Genomic DNA, 21,161 nt, shown 5'->3' on the forward strand with positions numbered 1-21,161 from the left:
GAAAACAGATGGTAAAATCAGGACCTAGGAAGGTATCTGAAAGAGATTCGATGTGGTTTCTTCTAGAATTATGTGACACAATCCCTCAGTCAGCCAGAGCCTAGAAGCAGTTGCTGCTCTCGGGTGTAGACCTGCACTGCAGGGTACCCAAGCCAGGCGTCCAGAAACCTCTGTGTGCATCAGACGAGGGCAGTGGTAGTGTTCGTTCCTTCTCAGTGCTGTGTGAGGACCACTGCCGGGTGCATATCTGCCCCTGGCGCTTCTGCTCGGGTGTAAGCACCTTCTGCTTCGGCACGTGTTGGGTTTTCTGTTCCTTCCAGCCAAATCCCCAGCCCAGTCAAGCCCCCACCTCTTTGCTCTGCCCCACCTCCCTCAGACACAAGAAGGCCTCCTGGGAGACAAGACAGAGTTTGCAGCACTTTTAATACACAAAGCAACAGGTGACAGGCTGGCGGGGTGACTCGCCTTCCTTCCACATACAGAGCTCAGGTACAGACGCAGCCCCACGGGGAAGGAAGTTACGGTTCCCAGGGACAGAGAGCCAAGAGCAGGAAACGCCATCCTCTTGTCAGCCAAGGCAGTGAGGATTCCATTTTCTGGGGACGAGAGGATAGGAGGAAATGTTTCTAACACAGCAGACTCCTGGCCTTCAACTAAGAAGGCCGTGGGCCAAGCCAGGCCTTCCAGCAAGGAGCGTGAAGCCTTGCAATGTGCAGGGACAGCCCGGCCTTGCCCAGTGAGGCCAGGCGGGGCGGCCGGCCAGGGGACACCGGTACTTCGCATGGTGGTCAACACACATTCTAATCCCGCCGTCTGTCCTCTTCCTTTGATCCTCGCAGCTCCCCCCAGACTCCTTGGTGCCTCAGAGAAAGCCAGCCACACACTTCCTGAAAGTCAGTCCCGGACTGGTTTTTCCCAGTGTCTCGGGGGCCCAGCTGCTTCTGTCTCCCGTCTGTCCCACCCCCAGCCACCCACCTGGTTTCAGAGCACGTTCACAGCCGTCAGCTCCGTGGCCTGATGTGCCTGCAGCACTGCCAGAGCCTCTTCCACCTGTGGGACACGAGTGAGGGGACGGTGGTGAGGGCGGCCGCCCCGTGGGGTCCCAGCAGAGCCCTGGCCTCCCTGCCTAAGCGTGCTAGGTACGGGAAGTCCCCTCCCTCCGCAGCATTGCTGCTGGCAGGCGCCCCTGACGGAAACCCACGGTCACCTGCTCAAGACAGGTGTCCACCGCTGGACAGCTGGGAGAATCCTAACCCTACACTCCGTCAGAACACAGCTCCTGGTCCCAAAACCTTGCATGCAGAGCTACAAAGGATTAATCTGGAGGGGCTGTAATGGCCAACCCTTAAGGGCCCCCCCCCAAAGATTCAACAAGTACTAGCTGAAAGTTTAGCGAAAAGGTAAACCGTCCCAGCCACAGCCTGGTAGCGCCCCTAGGAGAGGTCTTTGCTGTGAGCTCTCCTCCTGCCCTGGCGGGCCGCCCTGCCGCCCAGGCCCCAGACCACCTTGGCGTTGAGGGACTCGGGGGACTCCAGCATGAGCAGCAGCTCTGAGTTGTCGATCTCCAGCAGCATGCCCGTGATCTTGCCGGCCAGCTGGGTGTGGGTATCATAGATGAGGGGGTACAGACGCTCACCTGTACAGAACACCTGGCTGATATTCCAGCAGCCCAGGGGCAGGGTATGGGGGTGGCGGGTACTGTGGAACGGAGTGGGGAGGCATCCGGGGGCTCGTCCCAGAACTGCTCCTTCCAGGCTGTGTCCCTTAGCCCCACTGGGAGCCTCTTTCCCAACCATAAAGTACGCAGAGCAAGCCCTGCTTCAGAGGCTAACTTGAAGAATCACATTTGATATTCTAGGTAAAATAATCTACACAGGGCCGGACACAGACTTGGGGTTTAAAGACTACTCTTGCTCATCTTGCAAGAAATTGTTCATTGCCAATACACACACTGAAATTCTAGACAAGATATGCTAATGCCGGACTGGACTTTTGGGGGGAGCCACATCCACAAGATACATTCACTTTCCACCACCAGGCACTTCTAGTGACGGCCTAGCACTGGCGGTCAGCCCCTCTCGGCAATGTGTGGAGGGTGTGGCCAGCTTGGGGGGCTGGGGTGGGAGAGGTCTTCCCACGAGGGAAGTCAAGAGGTTTACAGGGAACTGCTAACAGAGCCTCCTGCCTCCACGAAGCCCGTGTAGAATTTCCTTTGAGCAGTGGGAGGTGGCAAAACCCCAGGTGAGCCGAGGAAACAACGGGGCAGTGGCAAAGGGGGCCTTCAGAGAGGGCCTGGACGTCTTGGTGGCCGAGGAGGAAAAAACCTGCCACCCAGTAACACGCTTGTCATTCGTTCCACCGTGGGTGGCATCCTTTGGCAGGGCCTGACGTAGACCCCGGGCTGGAGACGAACTGCACGAGGACCTCACAGCCCAGCAGGGAAGGTGTGTTTGCCCCACGCACACCATGCAGGGTCCCCTGGCAGCTGGACGACGTGCGGGGAGAGGGGAGGAACTGCAACACCCACTGGCAGAAACCCAAGGCCCTACCCTGACTCCTGGCCCCTGATCTGCCCACAGCTGGGCTCTCCCCAGCCCGTGGGGGGCCTTGGACAGCAGAGCTGAAGAAACCTTGGGACCATCTCAACTGACCAGCGTTTTAAGACGAGAGAGGGAGGGCGGCTGAGAGAGCAGAGGCGACCCCAGCAAGGTCACCCAGCAGGTGGGTCTGCAGCAACGCTGGACCTTGTCCACATGTCTGAACTCCACTCAAGGTTTTTCCCACCAGGCTGGCCACCTCTCAGCAACCCCCTGCTTCCTGCTCCAGAGTAGGGGGACAGGCCACTCACCAATCATCTGCTTTTGCTCGTGCAGCGGGGCCGCGGCCAGCATGGACGCCGTCAGGGGCTCCTGTCCCGGGATGCACACAGCCGACTCCCGCACCTGTACACGGCGCCAGGGACACTTCCCTTAACCACCACACACAGGCAAGGCCTCACAACATGGACCCTGGCAGGGGAACGCAGGCCTCCAGGAAGGCTCTGGAAGACGGGGGCAGGGGGCAAAGTATGGACAATCGGGGGGGGGCAGAGTCCCTAACAAGGGCACAGTGGGCTAGACACACTGTAATTCAGAGGCCTTCCACGGTGCCAGGAACCTATGAAGGCCCCCCACCGAATGTCGCCAAAGGAAAGCGTTACTATTCACTTTGGGCCAAATAATGCACTTTTTATCACGCAGCTTTATGGCCACATCCCCAGCATCCTCCTGACCCTTCCACATTAGGGTAACTTTAAAAGCATTTTGCCGCTTAAAGATGACACCTGTTCCTTTTGCAAGAAAGACTTTGAAGTATACACATTGAAATTCCGGACAGGATATGATAATGCCGAGTTTGGGACTTGGGCAGGGGGCAGGGAGATAAATACATAGCTTTTCAATTACAGAAGATATTTTTACTTGTTATGTAGATTAATTACATCCTTTCAATATTCAGCATATTTCTAGAAGAGCTTTCCCTGCTGCTCAACGCTGAATACTAAAGAAATCCGGATTAATTTTGCTAATAACCCAGGCAGAGGAAATCATGATTAATAAACCAAATGTGATCTTGGCCCATTCCCTCCTTCTGTTAGTAAGGGGGACTGTTTCTTGATTGTACACATTAGTAAATGAAACTTCACAATAAGAAAAGAAAAGAGAAAAGAAAAGAAAAAGCAAGGCCCAGAAAGGGCCAGTGCCTCCAATGCCTTAGCCAAGGTTCTGAGCCAAGCCCCCCGGAGCCCGGACTAAGAAGGCAGTCAGGCCATGCTTACCCCAGGGTTGTGTGCTGCTGAGGAATATTTGTGTGTCAGGACAGGCCCGGTTGGGGTAGAATATCCCACCCCGCTGGCTCCTGTGGTCTGGGTACCAATGTTGGCTGCAAGAAATAAGCAGGCACGTTAGGGCCTGACAGCGACCTAAAGACACGAAGCCTAAAGGTGCACGTTCATGGTAGCCCAGCACCAACCAGCAGGCCAGCACACAGCTGTACGAATGCTTGCCGGACGAAGGAACAGAAGGGCTTGTCTTATGGCCCAAATCCACAACCTTGTTCACGGCTGCTACATACTCGCTAAGGTTCCAGTCTGAGGCTAAGCCCTGGTGTGTGTGACTTCGTTCACCCGCGCTACCAAACAGGAGTGCTATTTTCATCCCTGTCTTAAAGATGAGGTGCTCGGATAGTTAGCAAGGCCACAGAGCGAGCTGGGCCCGGGAAATGCGTCTGTGGGACTCTGGGGCCCATGTAAACTCCTATGTCCCACAGCCTCCAAAGTCAACTCCAAGAGGGCACATGACCAGGTCACCATGGAGGCCAGTCCTGTGCCAACCCCGCAGCAAGCCCCTGCCCCGCCCTCCTCACACCCCCATTCCTCTTGGCCCTGCCCACACTCACCCACTCTTTGGGTGTGGGGCCCCGGGGGTGGCACCTGGGTAGAGGCCTGCCTGACACTGTTGACCTGGGCCGGGGGGCGCCGCAACATGGCTGGTGGCCGGACCATTGAGGCAGCTGGAGGGTAGGTGGCTTGTGGCACAGAGAACATGGAGAGAAAGGTTGGCGGGGCAGGACAATCCGAGTGGCCCACTGCACCCTGAAGGTTCCAGGGTGAGCAAGGGAATGGGAAAGGGGAACCAGAACGTTCTCAGCAAAAAGATGAGAGAATTCACCGAGTCAGGCAGCCCCAGAACTCTGGGGGAAGGGGAGTGTGTGTGTGAAAATCAACAATAACAAAGCCAACTTGTTTCTACCCAGAGTCCCAGGAGGCATAGGCATCATGATCACACCCACAGGGGCCCCCAAGACACTGTCGAGTCAGGGTGAGCTCCCCTCCTAGAGAGGAGCCGTCCATCAGCAACAGAGCCCCAGGAGTTCATTGTGACGGTCACAGATCGGACAAGTCTTGGGAGCTAACTGAGGAGAACGGCTACACCCGCGAGTCTTTTACAAGTTTGGCTACTGCGTGGTGTTTTATGCATGCCTCGTTCAGAAGAGGAAACTCGAGGGGAAGTTACCCACCAAACTAACACCCGGGGGAGTAGCAGAGCCAGGCTTGCCCCGAGGGCCTGTGTTCGTAGCCCCGGGTTCCACACTGCCCTGCAGGGACCGCCCCCGTGGGCCAGGCCGAGGGTACCAGGGGCTGATTACTCACAGGAGACTCTAGGAGGCTGGGCCGTCCACCTGGGGGCGGGCTGCACGGAGGGGCTGGAGGCATAGTAGGCAGCCTGGGCTGGAGGCTGTGAGAGAGAAGACTGGCTTCAGGGCTCTGCAACAGGTGAGAAACCGCATCCCCTCCCGGACACCCCTGCGGGAGCTCCACTGCCCCCACCAGGGACTGCAGAGTGAGGCCCCACGAGCAGGGATGAGGCCCCTGCTGCCCAGCTCAGGCTGTCCGTGAGCCCCGAACCCTTTGGGGCGAGGCCTCGGGTTCAATCCTTGCCCCTGATCACAGCAGGTAGCCCGAAGAGCGGCATGAAATGGTCACACACCAACTCGGACCTGTGCGAGGCGAAGCGACCGCTACAAGGAGCCAATACGTCCGTCCCAGCAGCTGCTCATGGCCACACCCTCCCACTTCCACTACGTCCCGTGAGCGCCCTTCCCACACCGCACTCCTCCAAACACGACCTCCGCAGACGGGCTGCTGGGCAGCCCACAAGACAGGACCCTCTAACGGGGGGAGATGCTACACGTGCTCTGCCGGGCTGGGGAGTCCTAATGATACCGCACGTGAGGGGAGAGTGATTTGTATAGTGAAGCGTCGTACAGCATAGAAAGCTGGGTCCCTTTGGTGTAATGCGTTGTTTCTCAAACTTATGTGACCAGAGAGACTCTTTTAGCAGAACACGACTCTCTCCCTGGTTGGGAAGGGCTGCTTGACAGCGACACGCTTACCCGCCACTTACGGATGGGCTTAGAACAGCCTGCCTGCCGAGTTTCCAGCAGAAACAGGTTGAGAGCCCACATCTACCAGGAAGCTGTCCTCCTGCCCTACCTGGCTGTCAGGGAAGGGGGCGGGCAGATCATCACCTGGGGCACGGCAGGCAGGAAGTAGCTGGCAGGCTGCTGGAAGGAGCCCAAGAGGGGGCCGCCCAGAGCCCGCACCGTGGAGAGACGCTGCATGTACTGGTTGGTCAGGATGGCCTTCCGCTCCTCTTTGCGCTGGGCCAGTGCCACGTACAGCGGCTTGGTGCCCACGATGCGCCCGTTCATCTCGGTCACGGCCTTCGTCGCCTCTTCTGGGGAGGAAAAACACACAAAGCCAAACCCCTTGCTGTGGCCACCCTCTGTCATCACCTAAAAGCAAGACAAGACAAGGGCTGCTGGGGGTGGGGAAGGAAGACTCTTGGGGACTGTGCTCCCCTCCCCCTCCCCGCCCCAGGGCCCAGCCTGGCACTGAGCAGGCCCAGGAGAAACCGTTCCCCCCCCCCCCGACATTGACTGAGGCCCACCACATGCCAGATAGGGGATGGGCCTGCTCACATCACAGGTACCACCTGATTTGGGGGGGGGGGGACGGCCACTCCCTCTTCACAGGCCGCAGAAACAGGCTCCAGAATGACTTGGCAGAGACCAGGCCACTTGCTAACTGGGGGCTGCTTGCTGTTTAATAGGACGACGATCCCCTATCTCAGGGAGTGGGAACCTCTGCATTTCAGGGTTTCTAAATTTTCTTTCTGAAATGATGTTCCTAAGCTGTGACGGAAAGCTGGTTTAAATGGGATCTACCTTCATCACACAGGCTATCAGGAAGGAAGAGGATAGTTTAGGATTGCTTACAATCCAAGAACAGGGCAGGGTCCCTTAGCCAGAGCCACAATCTTAAACACTCCATTTGAGGTCCTGGTAACGAAAATCTGCATTTCGACTACTGTTCTTTTTTTTCTTTTTTAAAATGTTCTTAAGAGTGCATTTCCTAGAAAGTGCAATAAAATTAGATTTATATAGAATATAAAAAGGATTAAGATTTATATTTCTGGTGTCTTATTCTATTTTCTTTGTGGTAGAAATAGAAGTCCTTATTACAATTAAAAAAAAAAAATAAGAGCGACTTGTCCAGGGTCACCCATCGGACACGATTCACACCCAGTGCAGCGTTCTGGTAAACGTCCATTACTACTGCAGGCACTGAGCCAGGTTCTTAGCTTTGTTATTAAAATCACCTTTTTAAATTTTTGGAATAATTTTAGATGTACAGAAAAGTTTCAAAAATAGTACAGAGTGGCTATCTTTCAGCCAGCTTGCCCCCCTGGGAACAGGGTCCATGTGTATATTAACGTTGGGACGATATTATTAATTATTAGCCGCAATGCTATTAACTGCAGGTCTCATTCAGCTTTCACGAGTTTTTCTAATAAATATGATTTTTCTCTTCCAGGATCCAATCCACATTACAAGTATAGTTCGTAATCTTTTTTAGGGTCAAGACACTGGTCTGGCTCACACATTTGGACTTGAGCTGACATACTTTTAAAATTTGCCCTAGTAGAGCCCATGTTCTATATCACTGGTGTTCAAACTGCACTTTGCTACCCATTCACACGGGGGCCTGAGCCTGAGAGTTCACAGACCCCCCTCAGGGAGGCCAGTGGATAGGAGTCAGGAGGTCTGTGAACTCAAATGGGGGGAAAATGGCCTCTCTTTTCACATTAGCATCCCCTTCTATTGTGAATACGGACAACAAAAATAGGGGAGTCTTGGCTGTGCTTGGGATTTTGTCAGTAAGAGAAAGAATATATTTTCCTATCATGCTAATCACTGCTGCCCTCAAAATATCATCTATGCCGACTGCTACCTCCCTAGATCTTATAGTTGGATACAACACCGAAGCGCCCACTGCTATCACCTTCATAACTTGATAAATATGTTTCAGTATAATTGTTTTTCTGTAAGTCTCTGAATTTTCTTTTATGCATTGAGAAATATTCTAGAAGGGATACATAGGCTTTCATCAACCAGATTTTCTTGGCACAAAAGTATTGTCTTAATAAGTTAATGAGAACTTCTGTTAGGTAGTAAATAAAGACAAAATACATTTATGCAGCTTACTATAAACACGATAGTGTTTTTAGCACTTTATAGGCCTTAACTCATTTTCATTCTCACTGTATTTTATATGCAATCAAAATCCTATAAATATGTAGACTTACATAAAATCCCCACTTTATAACCTAACTGGTCAATTAATGAGATAGTGCTGAAACTCTGAGCAACCCAGATTTTTACGATTCCCTTCCCTCTAGGAGTCCTCAAGGAGGTCGGTGAATCGCCAGAAATCAGACACCACGTGTGAATAAGCAAATCATCATTTCACTGCTTATTGTGGGCAGGTGCTCGGCTTGCAGGCTCTTTAGTGCTCAGGACACCTTGGGAGGTAGGGAATGTTGCTCCCATTTTACAGATGGGTAAACAGACTCCAAAAGGCAAAGTCACTTTCCTCCGATTCTACAGCTAGTTAACGTAGGACTGGGATTTAGACCTAGTTCTAATTAACTTTAATATACCAGTTTTCAACCACAATACCACACTAATATATTTGCTGGGAAGGAGGGCCCACAGCTATTTTGTAAAGTTTAAGCAAATTTACTGATGCTGATTTATAGGTCCCATGGCTCCCTCACGATTATTTCCACAGGTCCTTAAAAATTGTTAGAACCTCTGCCCTACACACCAGGCTTCCTGAAGGACATTTAAAATTGGATTCAACAGGGGCGCCTGGGGGACTCAGTTGGTTAAGTGTCTGCCTTCGGCTCAGGTCATGATCACAGGGCCCTAGGATCGAGCCCCACATCTGGCTCCCGGCTCAGCAGGGAGCCTGCTTCTCCCCCTGCCTGCCACTCCCTGTTTGTGCTCTGACAAATACATAAAATATTTTTAAAAAATTTAAAAAATAAGTAAAATTGGATTCAACAGACAAAGAACTTCTAGACCACTTCCCAAGAACCCAACCATCAGCTCACATATACTGGTCTCCAGCTCCACCACTCACACTGATGTCTTTGGAAAGTTCCTACAGCTCCCTATCTCCTCACAGCCAAGCCAAATGCTTCCGCCACTGCCACTTCTCACAGGAAGCCCTCCTTCCTGCTCCCCTGACCTACCACAGCTCTGCCTCCAATACTCCCAGCCCCCTCCACACACACCTTATAATCGATTTGAGTTAGTGATGCATCTGCCTTCCCCACCTGACTAGAAGCTACCCAAAGGCAAGAACCACGTCTAACCCGTTACTATAGGCTTCCCAGAGGGCCTGGTAAGACAGGAGGTGCTTAAGTATGGAATTAAGGAATACTGGGTTATCTGAAAATCCTGAGGAGGTTTAAAATAAAAGACCCAGGCCCTACTCTGAAATCTTCTTTCGATTTGTCTGACTCCAGTGTCTGTCTTTAAGAGCTCCCCAGGGGATTTTAATAAGCCAGGGTTGAGAAACATCCAATGAGCCCAATACTCTCATCGTATAGGTGAAGTTCAGAAGACATGGGCTAAAGGTCACAGAGCTACTGAGTCGAATGGCCAAATTATCACACATCAGGTGCTAAGTGGGCTGGGCACATGGCACTCAAGTGCTCAGTAAATGGGGAAGAAGGAATGATGAATGAAGCAGCCCGACCCTCTCATTTTCCAAATGGAAACGGAGGTCCTGAACATAAGAGTCAGTGGAAATTCTGAGGTATGAATTTCTAGAATCTGGCATACAGTAGGCACTCAATAAATGCTTGTTGAATGAACCAAGTTTACAGGGAGCCCCAATAAGTCCAGCTGTGTGACTGGGACTGGACTCCCACCCCCTTTCCCCTTCAGAGCAGACAAGGCTGCAGATGGACATCAAGCTCCATTGGGAGTCAGACATAGCCCCACAAACTCTAAAAGGGGTAGCTCAGCACCAACCCCTTGGAAGCCAGCAGGAGGACAGGAGGGGCAGGCTCTCTATCCCCTGCAGGAGCCCCCAGTCCTCACCTTAGCGCTAGTAATCACGCCATAGGGAGAGAACTCTTTTCTCAGCTTCTCATCATCGATGGAGTCATCCAGGTTCTTAACGTACAGGTTCACGCCCTAGAAAGAGAGGTTACTGCGGGGTGCGTCCTTTCCCCTCCAAGCCCCAGGTTGCCCTGTGTCGGGGGCCTGGAAGCCCTGGCCACCCAGCCTCTTGTTTTCAATCCTGCATGGTACCCATGCCCCCCTCCGTCACTCAGCATGCCCATCACCTGGAAGCTACAGCCCCCAGCCCCCCAACCTCTAAAGCCAAGTTCACAGACGTGGGATTGCTGGAGGAAGGCTTCCCACTCAGGGCCCTCCACACACACGGACACGCTCGCATAGCAGCAGCTGTTACCTGGTAACGGGTCGCCCGGTCCTGCTTCATCTGCTCGAACCTGCGCTTCAGCTCATTCTGCCGTTCCACCCGCTTCTGGGCCCGGCCCACGTACAGCAGCCGCCCGCTCACCTCCTTCCCATTCATGTCCATCACAGCCTGGCCAGGGAAGGGGCGAGAGTCCTTGGTAACCACCCCCACGAGGCTCTGGCCTCTAGTCCCAGCATCCGGGCCTGAAGGGGGCCACCTGCAAGCTAGGCCAGCCTCGCTAGCTGAGAATAATTAGTACCAGGATACAGTCCACTTAAAGTGAATCCACTTTTTAAACACAGGGGACAAAATTTCAGAATAAACTGTAGATTTAAAAAATTTGGGGACGCCTGGGTGGCGTCTGCCTTTGGCTCAGGTCATGATCCCAGGGTCCTTGTTCGGCAGGAAGCCTGCTTCTCCCTCTGCCTGCTGCTCCCCCTGCTTGTTCGTTTGTTCTCTCTCTCTCTGGCAAATAAAATCTTTGAAAAATAAAAAAATAAAAATAAAAATTTGATTGGAGCTATACTTTCAAAAGTGAAATTGAAATAAGCGAATTTCCTGTATTTAACATTTAGGCTCTCCCCTGTACCTACACTGATTATCTGAACGAAGCAGCGAGCAGAACTCTTTCAAAATGGCGTGAGAGCATAATCAACAGCTTTCACTTCATGTTGGATTTCACAGCACAAAGAACCTATTTTGCTAACTAGGAGGGCTTTCGTTTTCGTTTTTAAGAAACAGGTCTTAACCGTTTTTTCTTTTTCTTTTCTCCAGTTAGCCGGCCTAAGACTGCTATGCCCTAAATTGTCAGTGGCTTTGATTGCATGACATGCAACTTCTCTTAATGCGTTTATACTGAACTGAATTTACATGGACTCATCTGCCAAAAAAAAAAAAAAAAAAATCAGCAAAAGGTAGACTCCTGTGAGGGCCAGCTCAATGGCTAGGATTAGACACTAGCATTAGTGAGGAGAAAGGTTTGAAAGGGGACTTTTAAAGTAAGCTCTATGCCCAAAGTGGGGCTTGGACAGAAGGGAACTGACTTTTTAAGTGGTCAGCTAGTTAGTAAATATTTTCACATAGGGGCGCCCGGGCGGCTCAGTCGGTTAACTGCTGAGCCCGTACTGGTGGAGCAGAGAGGACAGCGTATGCAGCCCTTAGCGCCTGGCCCGTGCTAAGTGCTCAGGGAGCAGTGGCTGCCATCGAGATGGCATCGGGTCAGATCTATAGCCAGCATCCACAGTGAGCTGAGATCCCCCATGTCCAATGGTCTTGTACCTACTTGCAGGTGCAACACCAGAGATTTAGTGGTGAAATGAGACCCGGTCTCTACCCTCAGGTTCTATACATGGAGATCGGTGTTATTGATGGAGAGGGGCAGAAGGGGCACCTCACCAGAAGCATGAGGACAGAAGAGGCTTCTTGGAGGAGGGAAAGGCGTACGTGGAAACCCACAGGGTAAGCGCTAAGTAGTCTAAAGCCGCACTGTCCCATATGGCGGTCACTAGCCACATGTAGCCCCTGAGCACTGGAACTATGGCTGGTCTGAGTTCACATGTGCTGGCAGCACCGGATTTCAAAGAATTAACACAAAAAAAGGGGGGTGTCAAATATCTCCATTTTAATATACACTGGAGTGATAACTTCAGTAGGTTAAGTTGAATGAGACATTACAAAAATCAACTTGTTTTTTGTTTTTTACCCTTTTTAATGTGGCTGCTGGAAAATTTTAAATCTCATATGTGGCTCCCACTATACTTCCACTGGGCAGCACTAAGCTAAAGAGCAAGGGAAGAGAAATGTTTTGAGAAACAGCATTTGCAAACACCTGGGAGCAACGAATCACATAGCACATCCCCTCCCCAGCCTCAATCCCGCCATCAATTCAAGAAGAGGGCAGTGGCTGTCTCAGAGGCCCCTCCACCTCCCATGTGTGGCAAGAACCTACAAAAAGCAGTTGGCCTTAGGGTTTGGAAGCACCCAAAGGAGGCTGTAACCTTCTGCCTTTCCCACAAGAAGGAAGGGCCCTGACTGGTGTGGGCCCAGGCTGCAGAGGGATTTTCCTCTCCTCCACGGCAGCTGGAGGCCCCTGCACCTGATCTCCTTTCTTGCTAGGGCTGGCTTGGTGCCTCCTCCATGAAATAGAGCCATGGGGAGGCTCCTACCTTCTGGGCTTCTTCATGCTTCTCAAAGTTGACAAAGCCGAAGCCTCGGGAGTGGCCGATGTCATCCCTCATCACCTTCACACTCAGCATTTTCCCTGGGAAAGGCCAACCTGGCTCAAAGGGGAGTTTGGGAAGTCCCAAGATGTTCTCCTCCCTTCCCCCACCACGTGGTTTTAGACTACTTAATGCTGCCCCCTGCTGACCCCTCAGGAAGCCCCCAGAAAGGCCCCTCCTCCCAGCCCAACCTGAGAATAGACGAAGTAATCCCTGATTCCCTCGGGGAACTTGCCCACCAAACTGGGAGAAGAGGTCCTGCAGGCCCTGCTCGTCCACGTCCACATGGAGGTTCTTCACATAAATGTTGGTGAACTCCATGGCCCGAGCTCCCAGCTCTGCTTCCCGCTCCCGTCGGGACTTGAAGTGGCCCACAAAGCTGTGGACACACTGATGGGGTAGGCAGCTGCCAGCCCTCAGCCACCCCATCCCACCCAGCAACCCGGGGTCACTTGCACTGATTGCTGCCAGCCTCCAAGGCCCCTGTATCCCTCATCAGGAGGCTGGGCAGGGCACTCGTTAGATGGAATACAGCCAAGGCCAGGCCACCTCCAACAGCCAAGATGCTATGCTCTAGCATAAGGTTAAGAAGAATTCATTCTTGGGGCAAATGTACAGGGAGCTCCTACGATCTACCAGGCAGCTGAGTGAGCAGGAGAGCAGGGCAAGCATGAACTTGGAAGTCATACAGATGAGGGCCTGAATCCTCACGCTGCACTTGCCTAGCGGTGTGACCCTGGGCAAGTTACTTAACCTCTCTGAGCCTCAGTGTTCATTCCTATAAAACTGGGGATGAAGGGCACCTGGCTGGCTCAGTCAGTGGAGGATGTAACTCTTGGTCTCAGGGCTGTAAGTTCAAGCCCCACATTGGATGTAGAGATTATTTTTAAAAATAAATAAATAAAAATACAGGGGCACCTGTGTGGCTCAGTCAGTCAGTTAAGTGTCTGCCTTTGACTGAGGTCATGATCCCAGGGTCCTGGGATGGAGTCCCACATCGGGAGCCTGCTTCTCCCACTGCCCCTCCCCCTGCTCATGACTGCGCTCGTGTGCTCTCTCTCTCTCTCTCTGAAATAAATAAAATCTTTAAGAAAAAATACAAAATAAAATAAGAACTGGGGATGAAACTCAGATCATACATTTGCTGACTCATGTAACAGTCCTGGATGCGCTAGGGAAGCAGCGGTGAGAGAAGCAGACATGGTCCACTCCAGGGTTACTGTGGGGCGACGGAAAATATTAATTTTCAAAATTGTCATTTCCAAGTTCATGTAAACACACCTAGGAAAGTATCCTAGGTTAAGAAGAAAACATAAGAAAATCCGATGGCATCTATAGCCCCCTTAGCACAAACAAGCGGTAGCCGGCACTAAAAATTACAGAGCATGGAGTCGCAAAGGTGAAGCCGGGCAAACCGCAGCTAACAAAGATCACGTCCTTCTGCGACCTGGGGAAAGCCCGCTGGGCTCGCTTCCACGGATCGGAGCCTCCCTGAGCCGCTCGGACAAAGCAACTCTCAGTTCATCTCCCAGTTTACAGCCTCCTTCCCTCGGTGGCGCTGAGCGTGGGGCTGGTGGTCACGCGGGCAGAATCCAGACTGGGGGAGGGGATTCTCTGCAGTTCCACTGCCCCCAGCCCATGAAGTTGCGGGGGGGGGGGGGGGGATGCCGAATTTANGGGGGGGGGGGAATGCCGAATTTACATGTATGAAGATGGCAGGCTGAGCTTCGGCCTACTTCCCTCCCCATCCGAAAACCCCATGAAACGACACAAAAGTTTAAGAAAAAAAAATTCACAGCCCTGCCGAGGAGCCTGGAAAGCAGATGAAATTACTGACCCCTGTGGTGATCTGGCCATTAGCTGCTCCTGCTGGAATTTCAAAATCCGCTTCCTTAAGACTCAGAGCAATCCTCTAAGGAGTATCCACAGCCCCGTTCTTCCCTGGGGCAAGGGAGCTCCCGAGGGACTAAACTCTTCGGAGGTCACACTGCCCGCAGCGTTCTGGCTGCCTCCTCGCCCAGCGCCCATGAGATGGAGACCAGCAGCTCCCCCTTCCCCCACCATGTGCCACCACTCACACTTTGCGGTCATTCAGCAGCATCCCGTTCATGGTGGCAATGGCCTGATGCGCAGCCTCGTGGGTCTCAAAGTGGACAAAGCCGAAGCCCCGGGACCCATGATCGTCACATACCACCTGGACCGCAGGGGAGAAAGATGGGGTGGGGGGGCACCCAACAGAGGGTTCAGGTACAAAACAATGGCAAAGGTGACGAATAACGACTATCTGAGTGTGGACTCTGCACCCCACACGGGGTCCCTTCACATTCCACCCCACCCCCAGCTCTTCCATCCAGATTTAATCATGTTGACTGGGGGCCCCACTCTGGACCAAGCACCTGCTGAGGGGATCACATGCTTATCTTGTCATATTTGCCAGAAGAGCCCCTCCAGGCAATTCTTAACCTCTGAGCCCTCGCTGCCTGATTGGGGAAAATGGGAATAAAGGGCTAGGCCAAGGTCACTAGCCAGCAAAGTTTCTGCTTATGACAGCTACCACTTAGATGGTGAACAGGGTGCCGGGTGTCCTTTCAATGTTGTGAAGACTACCAGACTTAAAATACAGGCACCACAAGCCTATGAGGTGGGCTCTACTTGTAGAGGAAGCCGAGGTGTGGAGAAGTTACACAGCTGGCCCAGGGTCACATTGCCAGGAAGTGGAGGAGGTGGGATTTGATCCCCAGATGGTCAGCACCAAAGTCCAAGATCTGACCGACCATGTTGTGCTGACTTCTTGGCAGCTGGACAGACTGCACGTGGCCAGGGCTTTGCCCATTGTGCTCCAGAACCCTTTCCCCGGCAGCCGCATGGACTTGGTTTCTATCCCGAGCCTCTGACTACATGGTTCACTAGGTCTTCCCTCAGAGCCCAATTTCCAGCTTTTCTGAAAAGTCTCGCTGTCTCCAACCAGCCTGAGAACTCCCGGGGTAGGCCCCACACCGTGGGCCTCATATCTGACCTGGCCTACCACCACAATGGGTCCTCGTTAGGCCTCAGAAACTCGCCCAGGTCACAGCCAGCTTTCTGTCCAATCCTCAGTGGCCCAGAGGAATCCTCGAGACTTGACTGCCCTGATGGCCTTAATTAGCAGCCTTCCTGTATCCATGCCCTTTACCCTGTCGTGTCTACTGTCCTCTCTCTCTGAATTTGGACTGGTCTCGTGACTTCGGACTGTTGCTTTGGCCAAAACAAAATGCAGTGGAAGGGAAGGCGGGCCAGTTCCGAGCTTACATCTCAAGTGGCCTGGTAAGCTTCCACTCGGTCTCCTCGGACACTGCCCTTGTCATGAGAATAGTCGGCTAGCCCACTGGAGGAGGAAAGACCACAGGGAGGAGAGCCGAGGTGCTCCAGCTGACAGCCAACCACGCTCTAGAAACAGAGCCAGTCAGCCTGCAGCGGGCATAAGAAGGAGCCACCCGAGAGCAGAACTGCCCAGATTGCCAACTGCAGAATTATGAGCTAAAGAAATGGAGGTTGCTGCCAGCCTCTAAGCCAGCGTTGGTTATGCAGCAAGAGCTGACCGATATACAGGGACTTCTGACGCATCTGCCGAGAGAACCGGCGTAACTCCCACGCGCCCAAAGCCGCGCTGAATAGACCTGGGGGCTGTGAAGCAAGGTGTGGCTCGGGATCCCTCTGCCACTTGGGTATCTGACACAGACCCTGCCCCACAAGGGGACACACCCACCTTGCAAGACAGGATGTTCCCAAAGGTGGAGAAGGTGTCATATAAGGCCTTGTTGTCAATGGAGTCCTCCAGGTTCTTGATGAAGATGTTGCCCACACCTGACTTGCGGAGTCCTGGGTCTCGCTGGGACCACATGATGCGGACAGGCTGGCCTTTGATCACTTCAAAGTTCATCGTGTCCAGTGCCCGCTCCGCTGGACAGGGCGAGAAGAAAAAGGAGCAAGTAAGGGGATTTCTTTCCCTGAGCCCCAAGGTGCTTCACTGGAAGCAAAAAAGGAAAAAAAAAAAAAAGTGTCACTGTCTGGGTGTCACTTAAGAACCTGGAGCCTCAGGTCCTGAGAAAGAATTCATGTGCGGAGCGCGCCTCCCACCTCCCCGCTGGGGTCTCATGCAGCTCCTCGCAATAGCCATGTGAGCATATTTCTACCCCCACTTCACAGAAGGAAAACAGAGGCTCAGAAAGGGGAAGGGTCCGTGGCAGAGCGAGGTCTGCTGCAGTTTTTGGAAGCACACAGACGAGATGACAATACAAAGGAGGGCCCATAGGACAAACATCAGCAGCAGTTAGGGGAAATCAGGGCTCAGAGGTATGGAGGGGCAGAGTTGAGACTCAATCCCAAGTCGTAGGGCTTTGGGGGAGAACACCTCTCTGAGCTTGTTTCTTCACCTGTGAAGTGGGGACGATGAGACGTTGACCCCCTTTCCACATCTAACAAAGGGAGGTAATACTATTGCCTCCAGGGGTTTGGACAGGTTGAAAATTAAGTAAGATATGCAAGGTGCCTTACACTTTGTGCCTGGCATAAAATAGGAGTTTGGTAAATGGTCATGTGTCTGAAAACTAACAGCCTATGCCCATCCTCCTGCCACCGTTATCGCCTGTGCCCTCCCCATTAGGAGGCAAAATCCCTTCTCTTCCCTAGAGCTCAATTTATCTCATCTGTGAAGTCTGGCAGAAAGGTCAGAGCGTGCAGGGCTTGGAGGAGAGGTTAGAGGCAGTGGTGGGTAAGCAGAGCAGAGGAGAAGGCTCCCTGGAATCCAGCTCAGTCACCTGCTGGGAAACAGGGAGAACCACCCCCAGCAAACCCTGATTTAGGAAACCTTCCCACCCACCCAGGAGACCCAAAGGAAGAGGGGCGTCTTTTGGACTTGGCTGGGGCAGGCCTTTGGAGTTGTTTCTGGAGTTTAAAGCCTCAACGTTAGAGTTACCTTTATTTTTCTCAGGTTTGCATTAACGAGCCCTTACGATGCACCAAAGGATACCGGAAATACTTCACAGACACAGCGCATTCCTTCTGTGTTACTGGAGAATAAGCCTTTGCCCCTTTTCACAGATGGAGAGGTGTGGAGTGGGAACTCTTGGTCAAGCTCACGCCTGGTGGCAAAGCTTTCACAAAACCTGGTGCTCTCCATCTTTATCCCCTGCACCGTCAAAGACCTGACAAACTAATCAGTCCTATCAGCTCTGAGAAACCGGTTGTGGGGCCCGGAGTGGAGGCTTTCCGTGCACACTCCGATCCTGCCGCTGGGAAGGGTGCGAGCCCAAGGCCCAGCTCTCCTGGCGCCCCCCACTCATCGCCTGCCTCCTCACCAAGAGCTTCGACTTGCTCATCCTCCCAGCCACTCTATAAAGGCAGGTACGATCCCCATTTTTCAGACCGGCAACTGAAACTCAGAATGTCTGAGTAATTGCTCAAAGTCACACAGCTGCCGGCTTTCTAACCCTTCTAACCCGAGGTCGGCCTGACCCCAAGGCCCTTGGCTGTTTTCACTCGGCCTTAATTAATTGCTATTTCCCCTCTGTAGAACGGAGCAGAAGTAAAACACACAGTAGGCGCACACTAATTGCCCGCTCCTGCCTCAGGTCCCTTCCCACGCCCTATGTCCCTGGGCCTCAGTCTCCCAGGAGCGGCCAGAGATGCCAGCGCGGGCCCGAGCTGCGTCGGTCGGTCGGCCGGGCGTCCGGGCGTCTGCGCGTCCGTCCCCCCTCCCCCGGGCTCACCGTCGGCCGGCTGCTGGAAGTTGATGTAGGCGTAGCCCAGCGAGCGGCGGGTGGCCACGTCGCGGCACACGCGGATGGACAGGATGGGGCCGGCGGGCGAGAACTTCTCGTACAGCATGGCCTCGGTCACGTCGGGGTGCAGGTCGCCCACGTAGAGCGAGGCGAGCGGGTAGCCCGGGCCGCTGGCGTTCATGGCGTTCACGGCGTTCACCGAGGCGCCGCGGCGGGCCTCTCCTCCCGAGCGCAGCCCCTGCCTTTAGCCCGCGCCCCGCCCCGCCCCGCGCCCCACCTGGGACCCCTCAGCGCTCCAGGAGCCCCAGCTGGGGCCTCTGGGACCCCGCCTCCGGAAGCGGGGCGCGCCCTCAACCCGGCCTGGGGTCGGGCTGCGGGGACGCCGGTTAGAGCCGGCCAGAGACTTGCTCCAGTCCCGAAGGTCATTGCCTCCGGGCCTCTCGGTCCATTTCCCTTCTCAGTAAAACCCGGCCGGCGCGCTTCTCTGGGATTAGAAGGGACCGTGGACATTCTGTGCGTCTCGCCGACGAAGAGAATTCCGAGGCGGACACCCAGTTTCAAAGCTTGCGCACCTTGCCTCCTGTCTTTCTCAAGACAGCCCAAATCCAGCACCCCCTCTGGAACCGGCCTTATGACCTGGGACTGAAGGCTCCACTGGAGAATTTGAGACCACGAAGGTCTTCCCTGATACTGGCTCTCCTATCGTCTTTTCCGGATATTCCTAGCCCACACTTTCTGAGAGACGGCGGGGCGGGGCGGGGCGGGGCAGAGAGGAGAGAGAGAATCCTAAGCATGCTTCACGTTAAGCGTGGAGCCCGACGCGACGCGGGCTCGATGCCACAACCCTGAGATCATGACTTGAGAGGACATCAGAGTCGGATTCCCAACCCACTGAGCCAGCCAGGCACCCCCCACCCCACCCTTCTTTTGACTAAGCCATTCCCCGTGCATTCCATCAGGAAGCTTCACTGTTACCCTATGGGGGCCGTAGGAACCTGACAGTACAAGGCTGCGGCAGTGGCCCCAAGCAGAGCTTGCAGCCTCAACCTAGCCGTGGTGTGGGGGGCATTTAAAAGAAAATTCCAATGCATTGTGGGCCGTATTTCCCAGTATTTCCCCTTGCCTCTCACAGCGACTCTCCTGGTTCCCTAATGGCAACACAGCAGGCAGGTTTCCACTGACCTCTGCTGAAGTGTGGTTTCGACAGGCACGAGAGCTCTGATCTAGTCTGGTTGTGCAGCACAGAGTAGCAAGCAAGCACCAGACTTCTGATCTTGGGCTGAAGAATACCCTCATTTTTTCCCTCCCCTTATGGGAGTGTGGAAGTTTTTAGAGAGAAGGCAAATGCCATGAGGAAACAGTGCTGCCGGCTCCCAGAAAGTGCTAGGACAGAGGAGAGTCTGGTAGAACCCTGGGGGTGCGGAGGCCCCACTCTGGGCCAAGCACCTGCCTCACGCAAGCATCTGGCACAGGCTTGGTTACATCTCAGGGTTAAAAAAGTGTGTGCGCGCGTGTGTGCGTGTCTTGAATGGGATGCAAAGTAACTGTTATTAGCAAATCTTAGAAGCTACGAAAGAGGACTAACACCTGGATGGTTTCTAGTGGAGGATGGAAAGGCATCCCATACTAGGTTAAGTGGCTGTTTATTAATGGTAATTTCTTCCCCTTTACAACACCTTGACTTCAGTTCTAAATAGGATGAAATAAAGATGTTCCCCTACTTTCAAATAAAGAGTAGACCAGAATAGGGAGCTAGTTCTGGTAGTGACAGAGATGGCGCCATACATCAGTTCACAGGCAACTGATAAAATTTTTTATTTCACTTTTGAATTTTTACACTTTTCCTGATTATTCCGTGTTAAGGTGGAAACTAGAACTGTTTAAAAGACATACACAAATCTAGTACATCAATAACCGGGGATTTTTCTTTTTTTCTTTTTCTTTTTTTTTTGCTATACTATTTTCACAACCACAGGAGTGCTTGCTAGGCAATATAACCGTCACAGAAGCAAACGTGAGGCAGAATACTGGTAAGGAAAAACGAAGCAAGAAAGAGCTACCAGATATACAGACAGGCTCGTTCCACATTCACTACTGCATTTTCAAGCGCCAAGTATCAACTGCACATTTTTGTTCAGCTAGAAAGGGGGGGAGGGATTTTTTGTTTTTTTTTTTTGTTTTATTTTGTTTTTTGGTTTTAATCAGTGCATGAATGTTTCTTTTCTCATTTCAGCAGATGGACAAACAGGTGGACACTACAGCTACGTGGAATGTTCGAGGGAGAGGGGGTACTGTGAGACTGGTAGGCCTGGCTATTCTGGACTCTCCCCACGGTGATGTTCACGCAACTTCCCTGCATTATAGGGTCTTGTTCGAACAGGTCTGTGAACTTGGCTGGAGGAGCACACTTGAGAGATCTGATGACAGGTACTAACAAGCGTTATCAGGGCTGGCTGCAACACAGGGAGAAATCACGGGTATTTAAAAACACTTTTTTGATTCAGATCTCGGTCTGACTGAAGAGCAACAAGCGTGATGAAAACTGGAGGAAGCCAGAGCTATGTGATGGAAGCTCTTCTTGACTCTCTGAAGCGACGCCTGCTGACCAAGGTGCTCGCTGTCTTTACTCACCCCCTCCAGGCCCCCACCCTGCCCATACGGTATCAAACAACGAACAGAAGACGACGACAGAATTCAAAAAGGAAAAATGTGTAAGGAGGCAGGACAGAAATTTAAAGAGGGAAAAGAAAAACCAAAGTCAACAGTCAAAAAGGACAGTGGGAAGAATGTTTCGATTTCAAAATT

General features: G+C 52.8%; 1 protein-coding gene across 12 annotated transcripts; it reads right to left on the bottom strand.

Annotated features, from left to right (window-relative positions):
- Positions 1–456: 456 nt before the first annotated feature.
- Positions 457–20,007, bottom strand: PABPC1L (poly(A) binding protein cytoplasmic 1 like). Of its 12 annotated transcripts, XM_011222567.3 has the most exons (15): positions 18,345–20,007; positions 16,343–16,536; positions 14,676–14,791; positions 12,837–12,976; positions 12,544–12,638; positions 10,370–10,507; positions 9,994–10,089; positions 6,067–6,333; positions 5,189–5,273; positions 4,435–4,563; positions 3,815–3,918; positions 2,849–2,942; positions 1,506–1,636; positions 976–1,050; positions 457–596 (listed from the first exon to the last, which is right to left on the bottom strand). In XM_011222567.3, exons 1-14 carry the CDS (start codon positions 18,535–18,537, stop codon positions 982–984), a joined length of 1,851 nt encoding a protein of 616 aa, XP_011220869.1. In that variant the 5' UTR covers positions 18,538–20,007; the 3' UTR covers positions 457–596; positions 976–981. The 12 variants fall into 12 exon arrangements, 7 of the variants coding, with proteins under 7 accessions (XP_011220869.1, XP_034497821.1, XP_034497822.1 ...); XM_034641930.1 differs by having other exon boundaries at positions 12,544–12,976; XR_004619960.1 differs by having other exon boundaries at positions 523–596; positions 976–1,636; positions 12,544–12,976.
- Positions 20,008–21,161: the final 1,154 nt, after the last annotated feature.

Source organism: Ailuropoda melanoleuca, chromosome 13, assembly GCF_002007445.2.
Source record: "Ailuropoda melanoleuca isolate Jingjing chromosome 13, ASM200744v2, whole genome shotgun sequence".
In the NCBI taxonomy this organism is placed as follows: Eukaryota; Metazoa; Chordata; class Mammalia; order Carnivora; family Ursidae; genus Ailuropoda; species Ailuropoda melanoleuca.